The 24,998-nt window shown below is 48.9% G+C and overlaps 1 protein-coding gene across 1 annotated transcript in view; it reads right to left on the reverse strand.

Annotated features, from left to right (window-relative positions):
• NUP210 (nucleoporin 210) overlaps positions 1-24,998 on the reverse strand; it is a 1,233,892-nt gene that overhangs the window by 283,631 nt on the left and 925,263 nt on the right. Inside the window, exon 30 of the mRNA XM_069643978.1 lies at positions 18,840-19,014. Within this exon, the coding sequence (XP_069500079.1) occupies positions 18,840-19,014 (175 nt within the window). The remainder of the gene's footprint in view (positions 1-18,839; positions 19,015-24,998) is intronic.

Genomic DNA, 24,998 nt, shown 5'->3' on the forward strand with positions numbered 1-24,998 from the left:
GTGAACTGCTCAGGAACCATGCTGCGAGAGCTTGCTTCTGAGGAGCGGGGTGTAGAACCCTGCCCCCTGCTGTGACAGGAGAGATGCTGGGCCCAGTAGAAGGTGAATGGGTGGTTGATCCAAGAGGCTGAGCAATTCGGAGGAGAACCACGGTCTCGCCGGCCACCAAGGCACTATCATTATGATGCTGAGGCGACAGATGGGGATTAGGGGTGTGGGCGGAAAAGCATATGCTGTCATGCCCTCCCATTGAATCTGCATGGTGTCACCCAGGGAGCCGGGGCCTAGTCCCTGCCAAGAAGCGAACTGATGACACTTCCTGTTCCTCCAGGAGGCAAATAGTTCCACATGAGGATGGACCCATGTGTTGAAGCCTTCCTGCAGCACCTGGTTGTTCAATTGCCACTCGTAATTGCCCGCAGCCAGCCTGCTGAGGCTGTCCGCCTCCAAGTTGACCTTCCCCGGGAGGTGGATGGCCCTGAGGTAGCTTTTTTCCAGGGCCCATTCCCACATGCTGACCGCTAGGTTGCACAGCGGAGGGGACCTGGAACCCTCCTGCTTGTTCACATAGTACATGCTGGTGGAGTTGTCGGTCTGGATCAGGATGGTCCTGCGCCAGATGAGCGGGAGGAAGGCCCTGAGGGCTAGCCAAATGGCCCTCAGCTCCAGCCAGTTGATATACGACTCCTGCTCCTGCTGGGTCCAGACTCTGGACGCTGTGGCTGTCCAGAGTGGCTCCCCAACTCTCTAGGGAGGAGTCTGTAATGATGGTGAGGTGCGGAGTCGGGGGCCGAAATGGCCTGGCTGTCCGCAGATTGCTGTCCTTGGACCACCACATGAGATTAGAGTGGAGAGAAGGCGGTATGTCGACAAGCTCCACTTGGGAGCCCCTCTCCTGATTCCATGAGGCTGCGTAGTGCAGTAGCAGTCTCCTCATCCGGAGCCTTGTGCGGGGCACGGCCAAGAGGACCGCTGCCATGATACCCAGCAGGTGCTGGTACCACCAAGCCGAAGTAACTGGTCTGGTAAAGAAATGCGTACCTCTTGATGGCCGTAATCTTGTCCTCCGAGGGAAATACCTTCTCGGAACTCGTATCCCAGATGAGGCCCAGTAAGGTGAGGCTCTGCGTGGGCTGCAACTGAGACTTCTTCAGGTTGATTGTAAACCCCAGGTCATGGAGTGTACTCATAAGCGTGGAGGAGGTGTGGACAACCCCCTCTGGGGATCTCGCCCTGATGAGCAGTCCAGTCCAGGTGCGGGGAGACATGGTGGTCCTGGACCCTGAGGAGGGCTGTCACTGCATTCACAAGTCTGGTGAATACCTTGGGAGCTGAGTTGAGGTCAAAGGGTAGCACTTTGCACTGGAAATGACATCCCATGATCCTGAAGCAAAGGAAGAAGCGATGGGGCTGCCAAATCGGGACGTGTAGGTAAACATCCTTCAGATCCAACAAGCACATCCAATCTCCCTTGTCTAGTGTTTCTGCAATGAGTGCTGGCGTAACCATCTTGAATTTTTGAAGAGGGAGGGAGAGGTTGAGGGTGGAGAGGTCCAACACAACTCTCAGGCCAGCCTAGTTCTTTTTTTGTATGGCAGAAATCCTGGAATAGAAGCCGAATGCTCTCTGGGAGGCTGGTACTTCTTCCACTGCCTGGCTCTCGACGAGCGACCAGATCTCCGCCAACAAAGTTGCCATCCCAATCTGTGGGAGGGGAGGGGAGGAAGGAGGAGAGGGTGGTATAGGTAGGCAGTAATCTGTGGATTCTACAGAGAGGATCCACAGGTAGGTCTGCGAAGTTCTGGTGCCAAGAATGTGTAACGCTTACCTTAGACTCCTCGCGGACACCGCGTGATATTCGGAAACTTCTCAGGGTGCGCAGTTATCTTTTGTTCACTATCCCAACTGGACTCTCAATCTATGCCATAAAAACAAATTACCACACCAAATAACTGAGTGATTCCTGAAGTAGGGGAAAATAAGAACCTTTTCCAAAAAACTGCATAGTTTGGTTACCTTAGTTGGTGATTTAGTTAGCTCTCCATCCTGCTTCTGTGCAGGGGCGCGTGTTCTGAAGAAGGGATGTGAGAAGGAAGGATGAATTGCCCAATATGGAATTTACCTATCAACAGAACTACACTACTGTGACTGGAGAATGAAGGGAACACTACGGAACTCCTAGAAACACCTAAAAGGGTACACTTCCTAACAGTGCTCAGACAGGAATGGTGTCGCTAGCCAACTAATTGCAAGAAACACCCAAATGTGTCTAAAAACTGAAGTGCACAACTCGAAAGATTTTAGATTCCTAAATGTGTAAACTTAGTGTACCTAATGACGACAGAAAACACGAACACTACTGTTCCTAGAAACAATATTCTCCACACAACCCCCTTAGCTCTGTGAGGCAGATACAACTAGTATGGTTTTAGCATTCACTTGCGCACTAAGAACGAATGTGTGAAGAGCCCCTATGGCACCTTTAGTAATGGAGAAAACTAGATGAGTAAAAATACTTGCTGTGATACAAGGGGCGACAACTGGAACGAGCGCCTCGAAAATTCTCCTCACAAATTACGCCAAAAGGAAAGGCGTATACTGCCAGCTTAACGCTGACGAACGCCAACTTCACACAGGGTTCACAGAAATAGGGACTGCGGACTGGACGGGAAAAGCAATAACCAGGGCACTACTAAAAGGGTATCTATGAAATACTAAGGAAGCTGAGGAATTCCTGTCAGAGGACTGAACCGCGGTAAGCGTTCGCTGAAACAGCTGAAGACGCGAAGCGCCGTTGAGCAAAGGGGAGGGGCTTAAATACTCAGAGTGACAGAAAACTAGACTGCTGGCCCAAACTAGAGGTTGTAACATTAGGCCGCCATGTTGGGTGATGAGGAAGAGTCTAACCTACCTATCCTTAGACCAGCAGGAAATCTTGGAAATTCTTTTGCGAGGGAACCCCGTAATCATGACAGAATGCACACAAGAGTCTAGCCTGCCCCCCACTGGAGACATGTGGACATCATGCCTTTTTGCTCTCCGAGGACGCTGCTGAGGAGGGCGCCTGGAAGAAGCCCTTGCTCCCCCACCCTTTTTGTTGCTTGCAGTGCTGACTCGGCGAGCAGTCAGGTCACCTCGACCTCCGTTCCTGGAATCCCCAGAACCTGCCAAACACCCGTCCCTTATCAGTGCGTTGATGCGACTGGGTGTACGCCTTGGGTGTAGCCTTTGTCAAAATAGATAGACTTTTCAGTTTGCGAGCTGTTCTTCTTATCTAATTCCTCGTCAGTGGTAGAGTGGACGAGGTCACTACCCTCAAACAGAAGGTCCAATATGCGATCCTGGTCGTCAGGGTTAAACTTAGTAGCCCGAAGCCAGGTCGTCCTTCTCATGTCCGTGACAATGCATAATGGCCCGGCAAGAGGTATCGATGTGGGCCACTGTGGACTCCATGATGTCCTGCGCTACCAACCTTGATTCTCCAAGACCCGCCTTGAAGCGTGCCTGGCTCTGCACCGGATGTTCCGGAAGGAAGTCTGTTATTTCCCGCAACAACCTCTGGTTAGCGGCTACCAGCATGGCATCCGCGTTGGCTTGAATCAGGTGCAAGGTGGCGGAGTACAGCCTTTTTCCATACGCCTCCAAGCTCTTTTCCTCCTTGCCTAGCAGCGCAGAGGACGCGGTAGCCGAGGACGACTGAGGCTTGGAGTAGAGTGATGCTGCACTGATCACAGACGAGTGCAGATATGGGTGTGTTGACAGCAAGAGTGTATCCCCTTCCATCGGTCTATACTTGGCATCAAGGCCCCGATTGACAGGCTGGGCCGAGTGTGCCTTGAGCCAACCCTTCTTGGCCAGAGCGACAACTTCTTTCTGCATCAGGATTCCCGTCTTGGTAGGGGGTCTTAGGAAGAGGACCTCTGCCAAGACCCCCTCCTTGGGCTGCTCCATCTCGGGATGAAAAAGGGCCAGATATTCTGCCAAACCTGCAAGCCTGTCGTGAAAAGCCTTCAGTGACGACGGATAGGGTAGTCTTCCTCGTCTGTATCCGCTTGGGTGTCCGGCTGGACCGCCACGGGAGGAGGTCTGGGCGCTGTGAGTTGCGGTGTGGAGACCGGAGCTTGGCTCGGAACCGGCTGAACTGGGGGCGGAGTCAACAGAGCGGGCAGCGGGGGCTGCGCTGGGGCCTGTGGCGCCGGAGCCATGGGAGCAATGACTATAGGCGCCGGTGGAGTGACCGAAGGGAGCAAGTCCCCGACTGCATCCCTCAGGATGGCACCCATCTGGGGGGATCGCCCCAGCCCCAAAAACCTTTAGAAGAACCTGTCCTTGGAGACTGAAGAGGAGGTAGGGGATACTGACGGAGTGGCTGGGGGCTGCTGGGGCTGGATGCACACTGTCTGGGTTGCAGGGAGAACCTACCCTGCGCTACTGATTGATACACCGTAGGCCACATACCTGGTTGACACCAGTCCAACCTTGAAACTCCCTTACCCACCTGCTCTGTTCCTAGGAGTGGCATCGGATGAGTGGCCATGTTGTCTGGTGTGTCCTCCATTTTGTTGGGCTGCATGCCACATGCCAAAATCGTGGTGCATGGCCCTCTGGAAATGGCCCCTCCCAAGACTCTTGCTGTTCGAGCATGAGGCCTATCTCGCACCTTAGGTCTAGGCCTAGAAGGCGTACCGCCCTCTGCATTGTCGCCGGTAGTGCTGTGTGCAGGCGCCCCCTCGGACGTGGTGCTGGTACTAGGACGGAGCCCCTCGTGTACCCGGTAGAAGAACCTTGCAGTCCCTCAGCACTGATACCGGTAGGTCAGGAAACCCCTCGGCTGCAAGGCCCGTACCAGGGTTAGCCTCGGTGCGTTAGCTGGTAACAGGACCTGAGAGTTTCCTCCCGCTTGGGCATTTCCTCGGGAAGGAGTCGCCCTTACGGGGTGCGATGGAAAATAACGGCCCTCGCTTGGGCCTCGATCTCTTCTGGACAAATTTCAAGTCCTGTGGAGGCGACGCTTGGAAGAGTTCCCTCATCCTGGCTAGCCTGTTTTTCAGTGCGTGTGGAGTCAGAGAGTCGCACGTGGTGCAACCCTCCCGCCGGGGAGGAGCGTGACACCAGAGGACTGAGTACCTGATTGATAAAAGACAAGGGAATAGTTTCTTACCTGTAACTCCATTTCTCCAGCATTGGTATCTTTCATGGATTCACATGCTTAGAATATTCCCCGTCGTCAGACTGGGACCCCTCGGTACACATATATAGCCTTTTCCAATAGGAAAACTTCTGCCACTTTTGTGTCCTATCTACGTCCTTTTAGGACCCGCTTACGCATGCTCCGTAGGCCGTCCCCGTATAAGAGGCCCGCCCCCGCGGTTCCCCTTCAGATTTCGGCCCCTCCAAAGTAGGAAGGGTTAAATTTATCAATTAAATACATTACATTCCGGGGAGGTTGGCGGGCGCATGTGAATCCATGAAAGATACCAATGCTGGAGAAATGGAGTTACAGGTAAGAAACTATTCCCTTCTCCAGCATTGGATCTTTCATGGATTCACATGCTTAGAATAGATTGTATAGCAGTAACACTTGAGACGGCGGTGAGAATGTAATGTAATATACCCTCACCATACTACACAATGCATATGTACAGTTGGAATAAGTTACCGCATATAACCTTACCCACCTAAAATAAACTGTCATTAAAAAGGTAGACAACAGATTCTCCACAGCGTGGAGCTTACCTTACTGAAACAGATGGCGCAGGACAGCTCTTCCCATCTGCACCTCATCCGCATGCTGCCTGGCAAGGCAGTAGTGGCGGGTAAACGTGTGGGGCACTGATCATGCCGCAGCTTGGCATATGTCCATCAACGGAATTCCTGCCCATAAAGCTGTTGAGGAGGACATCAATCTTGTAGAATGGGCTCTAGGATGTCCTTCCAGTGGCCTTCCGGCCTTAGAGTGACAAAACGCAATCGTCGATGAGACCCATCGAGCCAATCCTTGTTTAGAGATTGCTTTTCCTCTCGTCGACGGACCATATGCGATGAACAGTTGTCTAGTAGACCTGAATTCCTGTGTACGATGTAGGTAAAATTTCAGAGCCCTCTTAACGTCCAGGGTATGAAGAGATTTTTCTGCTGCCGATGATGATGTGGCGAAGAAAGTAGGGAGAACAATGGACGAGTGTTTGTGATACACTCTCAGAACTTTTGGGACGAACATAGGATTAGTTGCCAGGACTACTTTGTCCTTAAAGAATCTTAGGTATGGCGGGTCTACGACCAGCGCTTGCAGTTCCGAGATTCTTCTAGCTGATGTGATAGCAATCAAGAATGCCAACTTCCACGAAATTAATTTTATGTCGGACGTGGCCATAGGCTCGAAAGGCGGTTTCATTAAGCCTGCCAACACTGTGTTGAGACTCCACGTCGGGGGGAAACGTTTTTTCCGGGGGAAAAACTCGAAATAAACCCCTCATTAAGTGTTTTACAAGTCTGTCGCTAAATAGAGGAGACGACTGTCTTTTCCTTGTGAACCTCGAGATGGCCGGCAGGTGCACCTTTATCGATGCGAAGGATAATCCCCTCTCCGCCAAGAGGAGCAGGTAAGGTAGAACTTGTTCCGGAGTTACCGACAACGGTTGTAGGCCCTGTTGTCCCCTACACCATTCGCAGAACCTCCGCCACTTATAGGAGTAGGATTTGTTTGTAGAAGGGGCTCTAGCCGTCTGCAGAATTTTTTGACAATCCTCCGAAACATCTAAAGCACCGAACTCCGAAAAGTCAGGAGCCAGGCTGTAAGGTTGAGACTGTTCGGGTCGTGATGCCACACCGTGCCTTTGTCCCGGGATAGTAGGTTCGGGGCTTTCGGAAACCCTATGGGATGTTCCAGCGACGGGTGAAGCAGGTCGGAGAACCACGGTTGCCTTGGCCAGTATGGTGTCACTAGAATTACCCGGCAATTGTATCTGCGTATCCACTGTATTGTCCTCCGTATGAGGGGGAACGGGGGAAAAGCATAGAGGAACATGTCCGTCCATGGGAAGGAGAATGCCTCCCCCCTGGAGCCCTCTTGAGGCCATCTGCTTGCGAATTGCTCGCATTTCTTATTGTCTTTGGTCGTGAAGGCGTCCAGAGGGGGGTGACCCCATTTCTCGAACACTTTCATCAGGTGAACTGTGTCCATTTCCCACTCGTGTATCTGGGCCATGCTTCTGCTGAGGGAGTCTGCTTGGGAGTTCCTCACTCCTGGAAGGTGATGAGCCACGATGGAAATTTCCAGCTTTAATGCCCAATGCCATGTTTTCTGGGCTTCTATGGAAAGAGTTCTTGATCGCGTCCCTCCTCGTTTCCTCAGATAAAACATGGCCGTTGTATTGTCGGTCAGTATTCGTACTCGCGAGCCCTTGATGTGTGGTAGGAATGCCTTGAAGGCCCATCGTACTGCTCTGAGTTGTAACACGTTTATCTGTAGGAGTGACTCCGTTGGAGACCAGCGACCCTGTGTTTGGAGAGCACCCATGTGAGCTCCCCATCCGGTTAGGGACGCATCCGTGACTATGGTTCGCTGAAACTCCGGCTCCTGTAGGGGTACGCTGTTGTTCAGATTGTGGAAACTCTGCCACCACTGAAGGGTCAGAAGCAGCTTGTCGTCGTCGATGGTTATCTTGTCTGACCACGATCCTTGAGCCTGCGTCCATCGGTCCGTGAGGAATTCCTGGACTGGCCTCATGAATAGGCGACAGTTTTCCACCAGATGGATGCAGGATGCTATGGCCCCTAGGACCGAAACGTATTTTTTCACTGAGATCTTGGTGTTTCGCCGTAGTCGGCATGCTTGTTGATTGAGTCTTGAGGTTCTGTCGAGAGAAGGTTTCACTAGCCCTAACTGGGTCTCGAACTGTGCCCCCAGGAATACCAGCGATCTCGATGGCTGCAGAGAGGATTTTTCAAAGTTTATGGCGAATCCCAGCTGTTATAGAAGCTGCATGGTGGCTTGTAAACTTGTGTTGGTCGACGCTGGGGAGGATCCCCTTACCAGCCAGTCGTCGAGGTATGGGTATACATGGTGGCCTTGCTTCCTTAGCCAGGCCGCTACTGGAGCCAGGCATTTCGTGAACGTTCTGGGGGAGGTCTTGAGCCCAAAAGGAAGAACCGTGAATTGGTAGTGAGTCCGCCCTATTACAAATCTTAGGAATTTCCTGTGTTTCCGACACATTGGAATATGGAAATATGCGTCCTGTAAATCCAGGGACACTAGAAAATCCCCCTCTTGAACGGCACGGATCACTTCCTGCAGAGTGAGCATCTTGAATTTTAGGCTCTTCAAAGATTTGTTGAGATCACGTAAGTCTAAAATGGGACGCCATTTGCCGTTCAGCTTTTTTACGACAAAATATCTTGAGCAGACTCCTTGACCTCTCTGTGATGTTGGAACTAATTCTATCACGCCCTTTGCTAACATGAGTGTTACCTCTTGTTGCAGTATCTTCAGATGGGAATGAGCGGTGAATGCAGGTGGAATTTGCGGAGGGCTGTGTTTGAATTGTAGAGAGTGTCCGTTTCTTATAGTATCCAGCACCCATTGATCCGTCGTTATTCGTTCCCATTCGTCGACATATGCTGAAACTTTTCCCCCCAGAACGGTGTGTTGTATGTCACTGCTGATCTTTATTTTGCTTGTCCCCCGACGACGACGGATATGATGCTCTTTTTCTGGAAGTCTGGAAGTTCCGGCGAAGGTTTGCCGTTTGGGAGGCACGTCTGTATCCCTGGGAGGGGTAAGCAGATCTGCCAAAGGATCGGTCTCCAGATGCAGAGAATCTTGAATTACCTGAAGCCCCTCTAAAGAGACGAAAAGACTTGTAGTTTCTGCCACTCTGGAGGGCACCCAATGAATGTGCTGTGTCCGAGTCCTCTTTCATTCCCTTTAGGGCTTCGTCCACCTTCTCACCGAAAAGAAGGTCTCCCTCCAAGGGCATATCTAAAACTTTGAATTGTACTTCTGGCCTGAAGTAGATACACTTAAGCCATGACTGTCGACATAATACGACCCCATTATTGACTTGCTTGAAGCCTGACTCAGCGAGGTCCCCCGCGATGTTTATTGCTTGATTTGAGGCTTCCACACCTTCTCGGACGAGTAACATCGCTGCCTTCCTATGCTCTTCCGGAAGATGATCAAGCAACGGAGCTAGCCTGTGCCACATCTCCCTATCGTATCTGGCAACAATTGCCAGAGAGTTTGCGGCCTTTACTGTGGTCGCTCCCACGGATAGCACTTTTTTGCCAAAGGCATCTTGGCGTCTCGCTTCGTTCTCAGGAGGAGTCGTGCACTTGTGCTGGGCCTTCGCCTTCCTCGCCGCTGCCGCCGACACCACTGAGTCTGGCGTTGGTTGGGAGGATAAACACTTGGGGGTAGATTCTGGAGCCTTAAACTTTTTTTCCAGACGTCCTTTCACTGCCGGCTCTGAAAACGGGTGACGCATTGTCTGCAACCCCTCCTTCCATACATGGTCTAGTATTGGTATCGAGAACACAGACCTCCTTCTCTTACCCATGTGGTCGAACAAAAAACAGTCCTTTTTCTGTTCTTCCTGGGACAAACCAAATTCTTTGCATGCCTTCTCCATCATAGAATGGAATGACGCAATGTCGTCCGGAGGGGACAGGTGAGCTGGGCTCCTAGGGGTTTCCAACTCCACCTCTGACTCCCAGGTTGGATCCCTGGAGGGGGATGATGAGATATCCGACATGGCTCCCCTGTCAGACTCCGAATCTGGCAGCTCACCTTCCTCTTGTGCCAGTGCTGAGATTGGCGTGCGTAGGTGCGTCGGTTGACGGGACGGGCCCGGCTCGTCGACGGGTGACTGTGGCAGGTTTGCCTGAGGTAGTCTCTGGTCCAACGACTGTAACAACGATTGAAGCGTGGACAGAATTTCCAACGACAAAACAGATTGAGGATTGAGAAGAGGGGCAGATACCGGTATAACGGATCCCCTCGTCGACGACTTGTCAGCCACTCGTAGCCCTAGGTCTGCTAGGCCAGCTATTCTCTCATTCTCGTCCTCCGAGGACAGCAACACAGCCTGTTCTTGTCGTAAAGTATCCGGGGGGATCGGATCAAAAACTTCAGGCCTCCTGTAGAACCCCCGTCGACAAGGCCATCATCGACGTCGTTGTCGGTGGGACGGTGGATGCCACCTGTGGCCAGGTGGAGGCCGATGACTGGGCCGCCGTCGACGACGGTGACTTAGCAGGTGGTTTTGGCGGTCCCGCCTTTTCCACACTTGGCTTGCTTTTACTCGACTCTCGACTCGTGGTCGATCTATGATGATCGCCCGAGGAGGATTTCCTTTCCTTTGATGAAGATTTCTTTGACGAGGAGTCTCTAGTTGAGTGACTTCCAGATGACTCTTTTTCCGTCGGTCGAAATTTCTTCGTCGGTGGTTCCGAAGAGGTAGCGCGGCGTGATGTTTTTGCCGATTGTGTGGAGCCTACCTCCGAAGGGGGGTGTGCCCCCGCTCCATTATTCAGCCATGCCACCAGTCGTAGACTGCGGTCTTTGAGGGTTTTTTGAGAAAACCCTTTGCATATGTCGCAGCTATCCGCCGAATGATGAGGGTGGAGGCAATATATACAATCCATATGTCCGTCCCCCTCGTAAACTTTTTTCAAGCCGCACGTCGCCCATGGGCGGAACAGCGCTTTTCCTGACACGGAGGACATTTTCTGTACACAAATTCCAGTAATGCAACCTTGTACAAAATAGTAAGACAACGCGAGGAGATCCCACTACTTTGGAGACGGTTGAAATCTGAAGGGGCACCGCGGGGGCGGGCCTCTTATACGGGGACGGCCTACGGAGCATGCGTAAGCGGGTCCTAAAAGGACGTAGATAGGACACAAAAGTGGCAGAAGTTTTCCTATTGGAAAAGGCTATATATGTGTACCGAGGGGTCCCAGTCTGACGACGGGGAATATTCTAAGCATGTGAATCCATGAAAGATCCAATGCTGGAGAAAAAGGCAGAAGAAAGTGCCCAGGGAAGAGCGTGTGGTATTACATGGCCGAAGCCAAACCCAGGCGCACTGGTTAAATCGGCCCGTTCCGGTCGACGCGGAAAAGGGGACTGTGGAGCGCCAGTGGACAGAGTCAAGGAAGTGCATGCTCCCAGGCACGCGCGCCTCGAAATTTAAAGGGGAAGAAGGTTTTTTCTGGTGAAAAAGGTTCTGCCCCCCGTCCGTAGTGAGGGACGCCCATGAAGTATGGAGGAAGGGGGACAAGCACAACAGTTATTCAACTGACGATACAAGGTGGCATTTACTGTGATGACACATACATAGATGCTGGGTACATGGGGGCAATGATGGTTAACAGCCTCTGTTGGTCTTGAGCAACAGGGGCAAAAACATCACTTTACCCCTGTGGAGATCCTGAACGTTTTGACGAAGAATCATGCCCAGGCTCCTCAGTGAAGATAAACTGGTCATTTTCAGACTTGCATAGGAATTTTTTCACAGCTACTGCCTTTGCGAACCGCAGCAGGAAAGCCATGCAAGTGTTACAAAGTGTCCCCTCAGCTCTTGCTGACAAAATCTTTTCCCACTGGCTTTGTTACACAAATGCACCACTAAGGGGCAGCAGTTTAATTACAGTTTGCAGAAGACACCATTAAGAGCATAAGAGTAGCCCAATCCAAACTCTGAAGTGTTAATGTAGATTGCTTGACGTGCAAAGCCTGTGCAAATTATACTTAACATGATGCATGCCTTTGTCAAAAGGTGAATGCAAGCAGACCTGTATCAAAATCTCTTCTGGGGGTGTGCCCAAGTCTTGAAGTTAGTAGTCCTTTAGGCCAGTTCACGGAGATCTCAAGTTGTCCAATGTCAGGTGTGAAATACTCCAAATCCCTAGCTCTTTGCCTCTTATGTTGCATTCTAATGCTTCTAGTCAGGTATGTATAGTGTGCACAGGAATGCAAAATGACATGTGCTAAAAACACCAGTATTTACAGTAAAACTACAGAAAATGGTTTGAGAGATAATTTCTGTACATGATCATTAAGGAAGCATGTTAATGGAGTTCTGATGGCTATGCTAGTCAATGAGGATGAGTGTCGGTTCCTCTATAATGGGTGCCGACCTGCCTGCCACTATAGAGGAACCACTGAGGACCAAGTCAGCAAAAGGGGGGAAACTTTGTTTCCCCATCAAATTTTGCAGTTCTCCCGAGGGTGTATGCCCGGTGGGGTATGCACACCCAGGACAATTTTGCTCCCCTCCCCCCCCCCCCCAACACTTGCATTGCCCATTAATGCTAATTAATGTTCACAACTCTCTCCTTTCCTCACGCTACACTAAACATGCCTCTATTCTCATTCTTCTCGCCCTCTGTTGCTTTTGATACTGTTGACCATACTCTTCTGCTTAATTCTCTCTCGTCATTTGGCCTCAAAGACTTTGTCCTTCTAAGGTTCTCCTCTTATCTCTCTAACCGTACCTTTGCCGTCTCCTGGGGTGGCTCCAACTCTCCCACCCTTCCTCTCAACCATGGCGTTCCCCATGGTTCAGTCCTTGGACCCTTTCTCTTTTCGCTCTACACATCCTTCTTAGCCCCCATCATTTCCTCCTTCGGTGTCTCACATCATTTATACGCGGATGATACTGAGCTCTTTCTCTCCTTCTCTCCTGACATCCACCAGAAGCTTTCTTCTTGCCTCTCTGCTATTAGATCTTGGATGTCCTCTCACTTCCTTACTCTCAATACCGATAAAACTCAAGTCCTTTTCTTCCCTGCATGCACTCTCCCTCCTCCCTCTCCTCCCCCTTTCATTCTCTTTCCCCCCTCCAATCTCCCCTTCTCTCCCCACGCACGTAACCTTGGCCTTTATCTTGACCCCTACCTCTCCCTTTCTGCTAGATCTTGCCGCTTTCACCTTTACAACATCCGTAAAATTCGATCCTTCCTAACCTTTCACGCTACTAAATTTTTAATCTCCTCCCTCATCTTCTCTGGACTCTTCTACTTCTCTACTCTTTTCTTTGGACTACCCTCCTCTCACCTCTCCCCACTTAAATCCATCTACCACTCTGCCGTCCGCTCCCTCTGCCTTCTCTCTCCCCATGACTCCATCTCCTCTTCTCTCAACTCTCTAGGTTGGCTCCCATTTCATTCCCAGCTCAAATTTAATTTCCTCTGTCTCGTACTGAAATCCCTCCATGGTCCCCCCCCTTTCTTTCCTCCCTCCTCACTTTCTACACTCCTTGTTATCTCTACCTACTCTACTCTTCACCTCCACCCTGTGCCCATTCTCGCTTCCGCTCTTTCCAACTCCTTGCCCCTTATACTGGAACCGCCTTCCTCTCTGCATCCGCTCTACTTCTTCCTTCACTTACTTTCGTACCTCCCTAAAATCCTATTTCTTTCATTCACCTCCTTAAAGCCCTTTGCTTCCTCTCTTACCTCTATTAGTACTCTCACCCACACCCCCCTTTTCCTTTTTTCCTTCCCCCTCTCTCTCTCCTTTCTCTCCACTCACGCCTTCCTTATGTCCTGTACGTTTCTAATCCTCTTCTCTTATTTCCTTCCTTCTTCCCTACTCGCTCTGCCCCCTCTTATTTCTGCTCTCACTTTTCTTCGTAGCCACCATCTCTTCTCTCTTCTCGACCCCTCCCTTCTCTTCTTCCCCTTCCATAATGTAAATTGTTTTTGTACTGTTTTCTGGTTTAATTGAATTGTTATGAAATGCTTGCTGTATATTGTTGGTTCCACTTGTAAAGCGTTTTGGATTAAAACGCTATATAAATTCAATAAAATACAAAATACAAATTAAACAAGAGGACTGGGAAAGTGCAGCTCCCATTGCACATAAGGGTACTTCTGTGCATACTGGCAAATTGAGGGCTCCGGTGGTGGCGGTTTCAGGCTCTCTGGCTCTACCACACGTCAGGAAGCTGACAGGGCCTCAACCTGCTTCCTGTCTGTATGGTGCGCAGCAGGCGAAATGCCTGGAGGGCAGCTTGAAGCCTGGAGTTGGAGGAGCAGTTCAGACAAAAAATCATTTTTGTATGTGCATATATTCAAGGGTGTTTAATGTGAGCATGGAAAGGGTTGTGAATGTGTGAAAGTATGCACATGTGAATGATAGTACAGGGTCAATGTTCTGTGGGTGCACATACCGATGAGGTGAGTGTACTGGGGTGCATGACCCAGTGTTTGAATGGGTATATGTGGGGGCATTTGTGTGTATAAGAAAGGGGCTACATACCTTAATAGTTAATCGTTCAGCCGAGCATCTATAATGCTCCCTAAGGTTTGTAATCGTTTCCCAAAGAAGCCAAAAATGAGGACAGACAATGCTGGTTTTGTCCTGTCTTGACTCTCTAAAGCCAAATTGGTGTTTGGATTGGAGACTGGGTACTGGATAGTGTAAGTCTAGAAAGCTATTTAAGGACAGGAAGGCAAAGAGGATAGAGAAAGTTCTCCCTTTCCCTGCCTCCCAAAGAAGTATGTCGGCGCTGGTGTGCTGCTTATCTAATAGTGGATAGGAAAAGGAAGTATATTCTCATTTGTCTTTTTTCATTGTTGTACCAATTCCTATTCTTTTAACTTAAGGGGCAGTTTTTTCATGCGTACCTGTCACGTATATGGGGAGACAGCAAGAAAAGCCTTTCAGATAAAATTAAAAAAATTCAGGAGCATTATAGATGCTCAGCTGAACGATTAACTATTAGGGTATGTAGCACTTTCTTTCTCGTGTTACAAAATATTGCTAAGGAACAACACTTACAGAACTACTCCTAAGCATCCTACCCCTCGCTTTTCTGTTCAGCATCTCTGTGTAGTCCAGGGAGCGATGATGGGGGGGGGAGGGTGGTATTAGCGGTGCCAGTATGGACAATGGCATGCATGTATTCTTAGACTTATGGGCAAACCTTACATCAGGAGTGTTCTAATTTTTTTTTAAATGTTTTTTATTTTTCATTTGTTTATGGTCACAATTAACCTTTACAAAAAGAATAAAAATAGCAAGCATCATACAGATAAACACAGACTAAAACTCAACACCTTTAATTCTCATACATTTTTTTAAAGTTTTGAAATCCAATTGATCCCACTATATAGTAAAACCAAAAGGTCATAAAAAGGATTTTTTTTAAAAGGACAAAAAACAAAAGAAAAACTCTACACCTAAAAGAATTTCCCACAGTTAATTCAAGAAAAAACATTTCCGTGGCATGAATCGAACACCACTTCATTGAATGCCTGACTTACTTAAATTAGTACGATTCACTCCTGACTCTATAAACAAATGCTTGCTCTTTCTAAGACCTATATAACTTATCGTCAAGCTCGGTTCTATTCCTGATATCATTCTTTCACAAAATTTGTCTGTGAGGATACCCTCCAGATTATCCACATATTTCTTTTTAAATAAAGCTGTTCGTAAAAGCCAGGTCCCCTCACATTCCATTAGCAGATGTTTTATATTTTGCTTCTCAAAAGCCAGGTCCCCTCACATTCCATTAGCAGATGTTTTATATTTTGCTTCTCAGAGATTGCACAAATTGTACATAGTTTTACAGCGCTGTCCCCCTTCCCCCGTTTAAAGAGAACTTCCCCTGTATGTACCAGATTTAATTGCATCTTTAGAAGATTTTGTCTCATTTTTCCATCAGGGAATTTCTGTAGGTATTTTGGAACACAGGCCAATTCCTTTTCTCGTATAGCTTATGAACTGAATCGATTAGTGCCTCGCATTTCTTCAATTGTGGAGATCCAGTACATTCGCTCTATTGCATGTTTAGCTTTTAATGGATTTTCGATTAAGGTGGCTAAACCGGTGTCAGATCTTACTAGTACTTCGTTAACCCTCAAATTCAAATTCGACAGCATAGATGACTTATGGAACACTTGATGTTTTTTAATGTCTGCATATAAAGTTAGAGTTTTAGCTGTATCAATTAATCGAAAGAAAGAGACCCGCTTCCAATCTGCCATTGACCCCAAAGATTTTAGCCCTAATTCATATCTTAAGCAAGTAGTTGATGTGCTGTACGGAAGGCCTAAAACCCTTTTCCATATTAGCCCTCCCATTTACGCCAATTTGTTTTCCACAGAAGAAGCTTTGCCTCAAGGCCAGAGAGAACAACAGGGATGACTTTATATACATAGAACCTAATTAAAGGAAAACTTGAAATTTTACAATAATTTCACAAGGACTTTTTTCCTTTGGGGTATCTTATCCTCCATTTCTGAGTTAATTTTCTCTAACGCTGGAACCTTATCCTCCATTTCTGAGTTAATTTTCTCTAACGCTGGAACTGCATATAAAACGTACCCCAGATAGACTACTTCCTCCACCATTGGGATCAATTGTTCGTTTAGAGACCAATTCCCAGTGTATATTCTGGTCCTTGCTAGTCTGAATAGCAGTATTTTCGATTTCTCTGCATTGATCGAGAGGCCATTGAGTTCTGCATATCCCCCATTTTATCTAACAGACGCTGCAGGCCCATTGCAATTTTGTCCAGTAGTACAGTATCGCCGGCGTAGGCCAGCCAAGAAATTTTGTTATTGTTGATTTTAGGGCTGGCCAGCACCAAGGGTTCCAATGTTCGGACCATGTCTGCAAAGTACAGATTGAAAAATAAGGGGGCCCCAATGCACACCTGTCTAACCCCTGTTTCTACCCTAATGGACTCAGATAAATGACCGTGTTCGTCAAGTCTTATCCTCCTTAAAGTACCTTTATGTAGTTACCTCAACATTGCCAGTAGATGTTCCGGGATCTCCCAGCTTCTGAGTTTGTTCCATAGGTGTTCTCTATTCACATGGTCAAACGCCTTAGAGAGATCGATCCATGCCCCGTAAAGCGGTAGGTCGTCCTTACCTCTAGTTTGCTCACTGATAATATTAAGGGCTAACCCATTCAAGGCAGTCGAGAGCCGCTTCCTGAACCCTGTAAGAGAGAATTTGCGCCTCTTTCACCCATTTTTCCAACTCTATTAGCAACCGCTTCATAAATAGTTTGCTCTCCACATCAAGGAGGGCGATGGGGCGGTAGTTGGCCAGATTTAAACGATTGCCCCCCATTAAAAATTGAACTACTATATCTGTTTTCCATGAAACAGGGAAACCCTTAGAATGTCTTTGAACAGCCAATTAAGTAATTTGGACCAGAGATGAACATTGTTTTTCAAGACCTGGTAGGTCAACCCATTTGGGCTGGCTGCCTTAGCCGAGGATGATTTCTTAATGAGTTCTTCAATATCACTTTAATCAAAAGTTAATAGCCACAGGCCTTCCATGTAGTTGTTCATAATGTTACTATGGGGATTCTCAAAGTGCTTTGTTAAATAGTCTACCCATCTAGATTGTCCTTTCGACCAATACTTAAACTTATTTCTGAGTTGATTCCTCACAATCTTGAACATTTCTCCATTCATTATGGTCTACCCCAGCTTTCTGAGTTCCCGTCTTAAGGATCTTTTTCTTTCCCAGGTTTCTTCACCAAAAGCATGACGATGAGGGGCTGTTTTCCCTGTTTTCGACAGGGCCGGCGCGTCAATCGCCCAAACAAACTATGAATTTACTTGGTTGATGTCTTTGCCAGTAAGGGTACTTGAGGAAAATTAACAGGTTTTCATTTAGGCGGGACCACTTTTTTATATTTTGCCAATCTAATTTTCCCTTTTCTAGATGTTAAATCTTTTCTATGTCTAACCAAAGAGATAGAAATCAGGTTGTTTAGGACCATTTCCAGTCGAGCATGATCACCGCCCGCCCCCCCCCAGGAGTGTTCTTACATGACCATACATGCCTAAATTGATGCAGTCACTTCAGACATGTTTTCTCACAGTGGCATATCATTTTATTTACTGGCATTATGAGGAAAAGAAAAAGGTGTACGCCTTTACTCTTACTTGAGGATACTGGAATATATTGGCAGAGGCAGCATGAACATGTTTTCTTTTAGTATCATTATTGGTATTATGGGAAAAGCAGACATATACTGGCAGAATATCGCCATATATTGTGGAAAAAGGCTTCATAAAAATGTGTTGGAAAATGCTACTGTGCACGAGTAGTGAGTTGCCATCTTTAGAATTTTTTTTCCTGATACACTACAAAACCGATTGCAAACTGTGTGGCTTTATACTCCATTCTTCACAGAAAGTATGCTGTAAAATGCACCATTTTAATCTGGTTTTTTAAAAAAAGCACTCTGGGTAGGGGGTAACCTCTCCTCCCCCAAATAGCCCCTGGTTGGCTCTGGCTCCAACATATTCAGGGCAAATATCTACGCCCAGCCAGTCAAACAATTTACTAGCTGTCACTGTTCATTTTAGGTGAGAAAACTGGGCAGTGGCTTCACTGCATTATTAGCTTTGGTTAGCTTTAGAATTCTCATATTGAAAAGAAATTTTGCATGTAGCCATGTAGATTACTGGTGTGGCTGAAGTGAAAATACTTACCTATACTAACGAACCAGGTTCATACCACAGGGCCTGGTACTCAAATAGGCAGATCTCCAGAGAGCCTGTACACCCATCATATATGTTAGAATTCTGGCCGGACAGACTCTGCACTTTCCTGAAAGCAACACCTAAGGTGCTGCAAAAAAAATGTGCCCGTATGCTTCGTTAGACTCCTTAAAACAGAATCATCGAATTTGCCTAACTACTTTAAGGTGATTACAACTTTTTATTGAAAATCATCATTCTTTTAAAACATTAGAGTTAAGGATTCAGTTTGGGAACAAACAAAAAGTCCTCTGTGTAATGAAAATCAAAAGTCAACAGCCATGACCGAAATCAATATAAAACATAAAAAATTACCTTAACAGCTACAATGATGGTCTGATTGATGCCAAATGGTTCTTGGGAATTTACTTCCATTGTTGATATTCCAGTTAAGGCACCAGAGGTAATGACCCCTTTCTTGTCAACTTGAACAATAGGGGTTTTATCCAGTATGTCCAATATTTGATAATTTAACAAAGCCACTCCATCCCTATTAAAAGAAATAAAAAAATATCTAGTTAATGTCAACATGGCGGGACACGTGGGGAGTTCAGGGGCAAAACATGGGGTGGGTAATGGAAGAGCGGGGAGTAACGCCCATCTCTAGAGGAGAATATGGGAGGTTGTGGAGATGGTAGTGCAGAGCGGGGTGTGGTGGTTATAAGGGCTGGGTAACCGGGTGAGACTCAGCAGGGGCGTGAGGGGTGATGCAACACAGGAGTATGGGGTGAGGGAGTCTGGGTGCAGCAGTGTAGGCAAGAAAAATGGATTCTGGGGGTATCTCTCCTGAAAAGAAGAGAACAGGGAGGGCATTGGGGGAAGTGGTAAAAGGACAGAAGGGGCGATGGAGGGATTCATCTTTCGGAGGGAGGGCAGAGGGCAGGTTGTTGCATAGGTCAACCATCTGTGGGTCGACCAATATGCAACTGTTCATATGAATTAAAAGAAGTTGAGCAGCTCGAGCTGAGCAAAAGACCCATCGTCCAACCTTTCCTGTGCTCGGCCCATCAAATCATTTTGGAGGTGGGCTATGAATGCTCTAATTGTGACAATACTTCCCAGATAGGGGGATCAAATAGGCTACTTCTTTGACAGATTAACAAGTTACTTACGCCTGGTAACGTTCTTTCGACTGGCTGTTCCTCCAACATATTCTTCATCTTTGATATGTAGGGCCTCATTACGAGAATGGAGGTAATGAAAATAGGAAGGCGGAATGGTATTACCGGCATCGTTAATGGGTCCGGGCCATTACGACCAACAACCCGCCAATACTGCCACCGCCCGTACCGTGCCCCTTCATACCGGCTTGCGCACGTAGACGCGCCCCTTCACTGGAGAAATACCGGTAATAGGAGGACATCACAAGTTACGCGGGCATGCACTTACCGGCATCCCGAAGGCAGTAAATAGGGCCTGCACGACGGCGGCCATACAGGCATCACGGACCACCCGTAAATAGCACAACCTGCAGTGAAGGCAACTGCCACAGGTGCACACAATCCACACAGGTGGAGTCAATGGAGCCTGTCCCAGTATAAAAGGAGTACACCCACACACCACACCCTTTCCACACCAAAATGATACCACTAGCTGTTGCAATCATGGGGCTGGAGGACATGCCTGTACTGCTACAACTAAAGCAACAACAGCAACTATAACAACACCTACAGCCACAACAACAGGCAGCACAGAGGAGACGCAGGAGGAGAAGGAGGGTGAGATAGGCCCAGCAATTACCACCAGTGCAGCCGTTAGTACTTCGTAGGCAGCCACCAATCCCTCGCATCAGACCAAGTCCATTCAATCTAACCCCTGAGCAGATCCACACCCTGTACCGGTTGGACCGGGGGACCATCACCACCATTGTGGACATGATACATGACATAGTCAGCCTCATTGAAATATGCACCGCCATCCCCCCGCTACTAAAGGTGGTGTCTGTGCTCCACTTCCTGACCACAGGCACCTACCAGCACACAGTGGGCCAGCTGCATGGTATATCAAAACCACTCTTCACGCATGCTGACCAAAGTGCTGTATGCCCTTCTGAAGCATGCTAGCACCCACATATCCCGACACCAAAGTAGGCTTCCATGCACTGGCAGGCATGCGCCAATTGTCGAATTGGTAGTCCCTCATGCCATTGAGGCGGTGTACTGCAATGGCAAGCAATACCACTCCATCAATATGCAGATGGCATGTGACTCCAGCAAGATCATCACATTGTTGTGCCCGATATCCCGGATCGACACATGATGCCATGGTGCTGCGTAACGCAACGCTACCCCGTCACATGGAGCGACATGCTGGACGATGTGCCTGGCTGCTTGGCGAGTTGCCTGACTGGCCCTTGGCAGTGCATCAGGGTTGTGATGTGGGGGGATGCATACTCCACCTGGGTTGGAATTGGCGGTTAGTGGACAATGCACTCAGAGCTAAACACTTCTGACCTGAACCTCCCAACCCGAACAGGACACCTCACTGCCACACATTGGACCAATGCCGTACATCAATGACAACATGTAAGACGCACAACCAGGCCACCATTGGTTTGTGAAGTGATGCATGACTAAACATGATTACAACTGTGCCAATGTCACTAGTCTGGTTAGGCAGAGTAGCATACACTGCAATTATGGGAGGCATCGTTCCGCATCCACAGTACATCCGCATCAGTATGCAAGTTAACACCCTGAACGCCATCCACACTAGCAGACCATATTGCAGTACACAATGCATCCAAATAATCTTTGTGCATATGTACAGGGACATGTGCATGTCAACAGCAAATAGCTGCGGCCATGGCTGTGAATCCTGAAGGTGGCAGCTCAGAATGACTCACACACACCTCTTTGTACTCCCATGCAGGTGATGGAGGATATCCTTTGAAGCCGTGGCTACTTACCCCTGTGTGGAACCCGCGGAACAGGCATGAAGAGGAGTACAACCGGGTTCATACCCGTACCCGTGACGTGATTGAGCAGACCTTTGGCCTGTTGAAGGCGCGGTTCCACTGCCTAAAGAGGTCTGGTGGAGCACTCCTTTATAGGCCTGAGAACGTGGCAAAGATCACCATGGCCCGTGTCATGCTGCACAACATGTGCATCCGGAGAAATGTACCACTGCCACCTGACATTGACATGCATGCACCGGGTAAGTATGATGAGGATGAAGATGGAGGAGAAGCAGCACCCGTGCCAGTATGTGATGCACAAGACGGCCGTGCTGTACGCCAATCACTGATTGACTAATACTTCTGAACCACAGGGACGTTGATGGATATGTGTTCAGTGCTACACTGAGCACTGGGTCCATGTGGACATGCACACAGGGTATGTGGGGAGTTGGGCATTGTGCACTGTCATGAATAAAATGAATACAAACGAAATTAACAATGTCCAGGCATTAAATGATTTTTTACACAACGGGTCTATTAATGAAAACTACAGAAAAGTGCCTCACCCCTCCACCACTCACATGCCCCCCCCCCCTTCTACCTTTCCCACAACACACCAAAACTGATACCCCCAATGAACTCCCCATTACCCCCCAATGAACTACCCATTCCTCCCAATGAACTCCCCATAACCACCCCAATGAACACCCCCTTATTCCCCTAAACACCACCAACACCACCTCCCCCACTCCCATTGTGGTCCCACACTATTTGCGTGTTTTCTTTGTGTCTGGGGGCAGCATTTCAGACTGCCTCGCACTCTGCCTTGTCAGTCCCACAGGGCTGGAGGGTGCAGTGGATGCGGGTGTGGAGGATGGGGTGGATGCCGTAGTGATTGGCACGGCTGGTGCAGTTTGTTGTTGCTGCATGTGTTGCAGTATGCGGGTCAGGACCTGCGTGACGGCCCCCAAACTGTCATGCATCATGACCGCATAGGCATTTATGGCAGCAGTGTTCCCTGCAAGGGCCTGAGTGATCTCTCGCCTTATGTCCTCTCTGTCAGCCACATATTGGCAAAAAAGTTCAAGCATGGAGTCCTGCCTTGCCTCCACCCTTGACAGCCGTGCCTCCACGTCAATGGGAGCAGCAGAGGTTGAGGGTGCTACGGCTGGGAGTGCAATTGCAGGGCTGGCCTCGGGGGTGGTGCTGAGGTCGGAACTGTGCAGTGCAGGATCCGCCATGTGGGTGGAGAGTGTGGCCTGAGTGTGGGGTTGGTGGCCATTCCACATGGATTGTGCCTTCTTGGTCCACATACTCCTCCGCGCCTATGTCAATGTCGCTCAGTGGGGCTGTGGCTGCTGCCTCACCCACTGATCTTGTTGCAGCAGAATGGGTCCCACTGGCCTCCCCTTCCACTGTTGTTGGCAGCTCTGTGCTTGCAGTCTCATCCGCTGCGGTGGGGCCCTCATGTGCCAGCATGGCCTGTGCAACCGCCCTGGCTTGTACTGTGGGCAGCGATGCTGCCCCAGAGGTGGTTTTGCCAGTGCCAGGTGGTTTGGCCCGGGACGTGGTTGGTCTTGTGGCTGGGTCTGGATTGCCATTTTCTCCATCGGTGTAACGCTCACCTGATTCCCGTAGAGGCGCCGGTCTTGACTGGGCGTATACCGTATCTTCAAAGGTGATGTGTAACACACGGCTGGCTCTTTGGGCTGGACCTCTGTGCACTGTATGTTTGACTCGAAGGGTAAGATGTCTGCAGATAGAAAATATGGGATTAAGGAACTGGGTTATTGAATGTCTCTCTCTTCTTCCCTTTCTCTTCTCCTGTAGAACCCCAAAGGTTAACGCTCTCACCTTAGGTAAGTGAACGCCGTGCTCTCCATCTGCCTCGGGGCAGGGTGCTGTAACCAGTTTCTTCACTGGATAAGGGGAGCAGGCCTCTTGACTTCAGAGGACTGCTGTCCGTCGTTTACTGTACAAACGGTAAGTTTCGAGTAATTCTAATGTCTTTAAAGTCTTTAGTAATGATGTTTCTTGTTTTGCAGGGTTCCGGCGCTGGCGGATGACGGGCTGAAGTGAGTTGAAGATGGAGCCCGTGTGATGAATAGAAGCGCCTGGAAGCACGTAAGTAAGCGCTTGTTGCCTGCTTCACGATGCACTCTAACTGTCTTTTTATTTTGCAGGTACAAGTTCGGCGCGGCTGCAGGGTGCCGGAATACCCACTGGGTTAGATGTGGAAAGGAGTAATGGCACGTGAGTATAAAAGTTCCCCAATGTCTTTAAACGCACCTTGTTTTGTCTTTCAGATGCGGGATGCAGCGCCGAAGGCCTCCGGAGCGTGCGAAGAGTTGGTAAGCTTTTGTCTTTCAGATGCCGGAATGCAGTGTGAAGACCTCCGGAGCGCACGAAGAGTAGGTAAGCCTTTGTCTTTCAGATGCCGGAATGCAGCGCGAGGCGTTGGTGACAGCCGATGGACCAGGTAAGTGAAGAGCTGTCACTGAAGACAGTAATGCTAACCTGTTCTTTCTTGTCTTTATAGGTGTTGCTGAAGACTGGATTCAGGATGGTAAGCCTTTTTCCTTAGGCCCAGGATCAGATGCAGAAGACACGATGAGCGTTCTGCTGCAGAGGATGCAGAATTACGCAAAGCAAGATTCATCCATCGGGTGTGGTTTAAATAGCCTCCTGTAGTGCTTAGGTGTCTCCTTCCACAGCCACGCCTAGGTAAGAAAAGAGTTCCTGCTTTCCAGAAGAGTTCCAGTGTTCTGAATCTAGGGAGTGGCTCCTGCCCCACCCAACAGGAAAAGTAGTTCCAAACAGAAGAGGATCAGAGGCTCAACTGGCAGGCAAGTAAGCAGCATGGTCTGCTGCAGGTAAGTCCACCCAAGCATTATGAGCCCGGCGCTTCCAGCGCAGGGACTGGGCATATTTATGAGCCTAGTGCCACTGGCGCCAGGACTGGGTCCAAAAGGTCCCAATTGGGACTGGTTGGCACTCGGAACCTGGGTTATGGATCTGCTTCCAAGGGAGTTGGGAAAACCCCGACCTTTTGGAAGCAGAGATCATGACAATCGGTGCTTGGGGCGGGGGGGGGGAGAAGAAGAGATGCAGGGCATCAGTGATGGTGTTACATGCAAGATGCACGAGATGGTGCTGTGGAGTTTTTCATTTCTCATGCATTTATATCTTACAGGTGTGTAACACAGGGTAGTTTAAAGGGGGGGCATTTTGGCATTAGCCGTGACGTCTAAATTCGGCAATGCTGCATGCCAGGTGGCATGTATTGGGGTTTGTGTGATGTATGACATGGGAATGGTCCCTGTGTGTTGGCTGTATGTTGGTAATGGGATTTCGACTCAGCATGCATTTCAGTGTGGCAGGGTTTAGGACTCCATCTGGACATGGATATGTTAATGTGTGTGTGATGGGACATCCATTGCCTTGCCTAGGCTATATTCCACATCACTTGTGCTACGTCATGGTTTGCCCTACTGGGGTTTGCAGGGTCACTTACCTCCATCTCCAGATGTTGCGGCACCCGTCTCCATCTCCCCGAAGCCCTCAATCGACTCCAA

This window comes from Ambystoma mexicanum, chromosome 2p (genome assembly GCF_040938575.1).
Source record: "Ambystoma mexicanum isolate Mex_15411 chromosome 2p, UKY_AmexF1_1, whole genome shotgun sequence".
NCBI classification, from domain to species: domain Eukaryota; kingdom Metazoa; phylum Chordata; class Amphibia; order Caudata; family Ambystomatidae; genus Ambystoma; species Ambystoma mexicanum.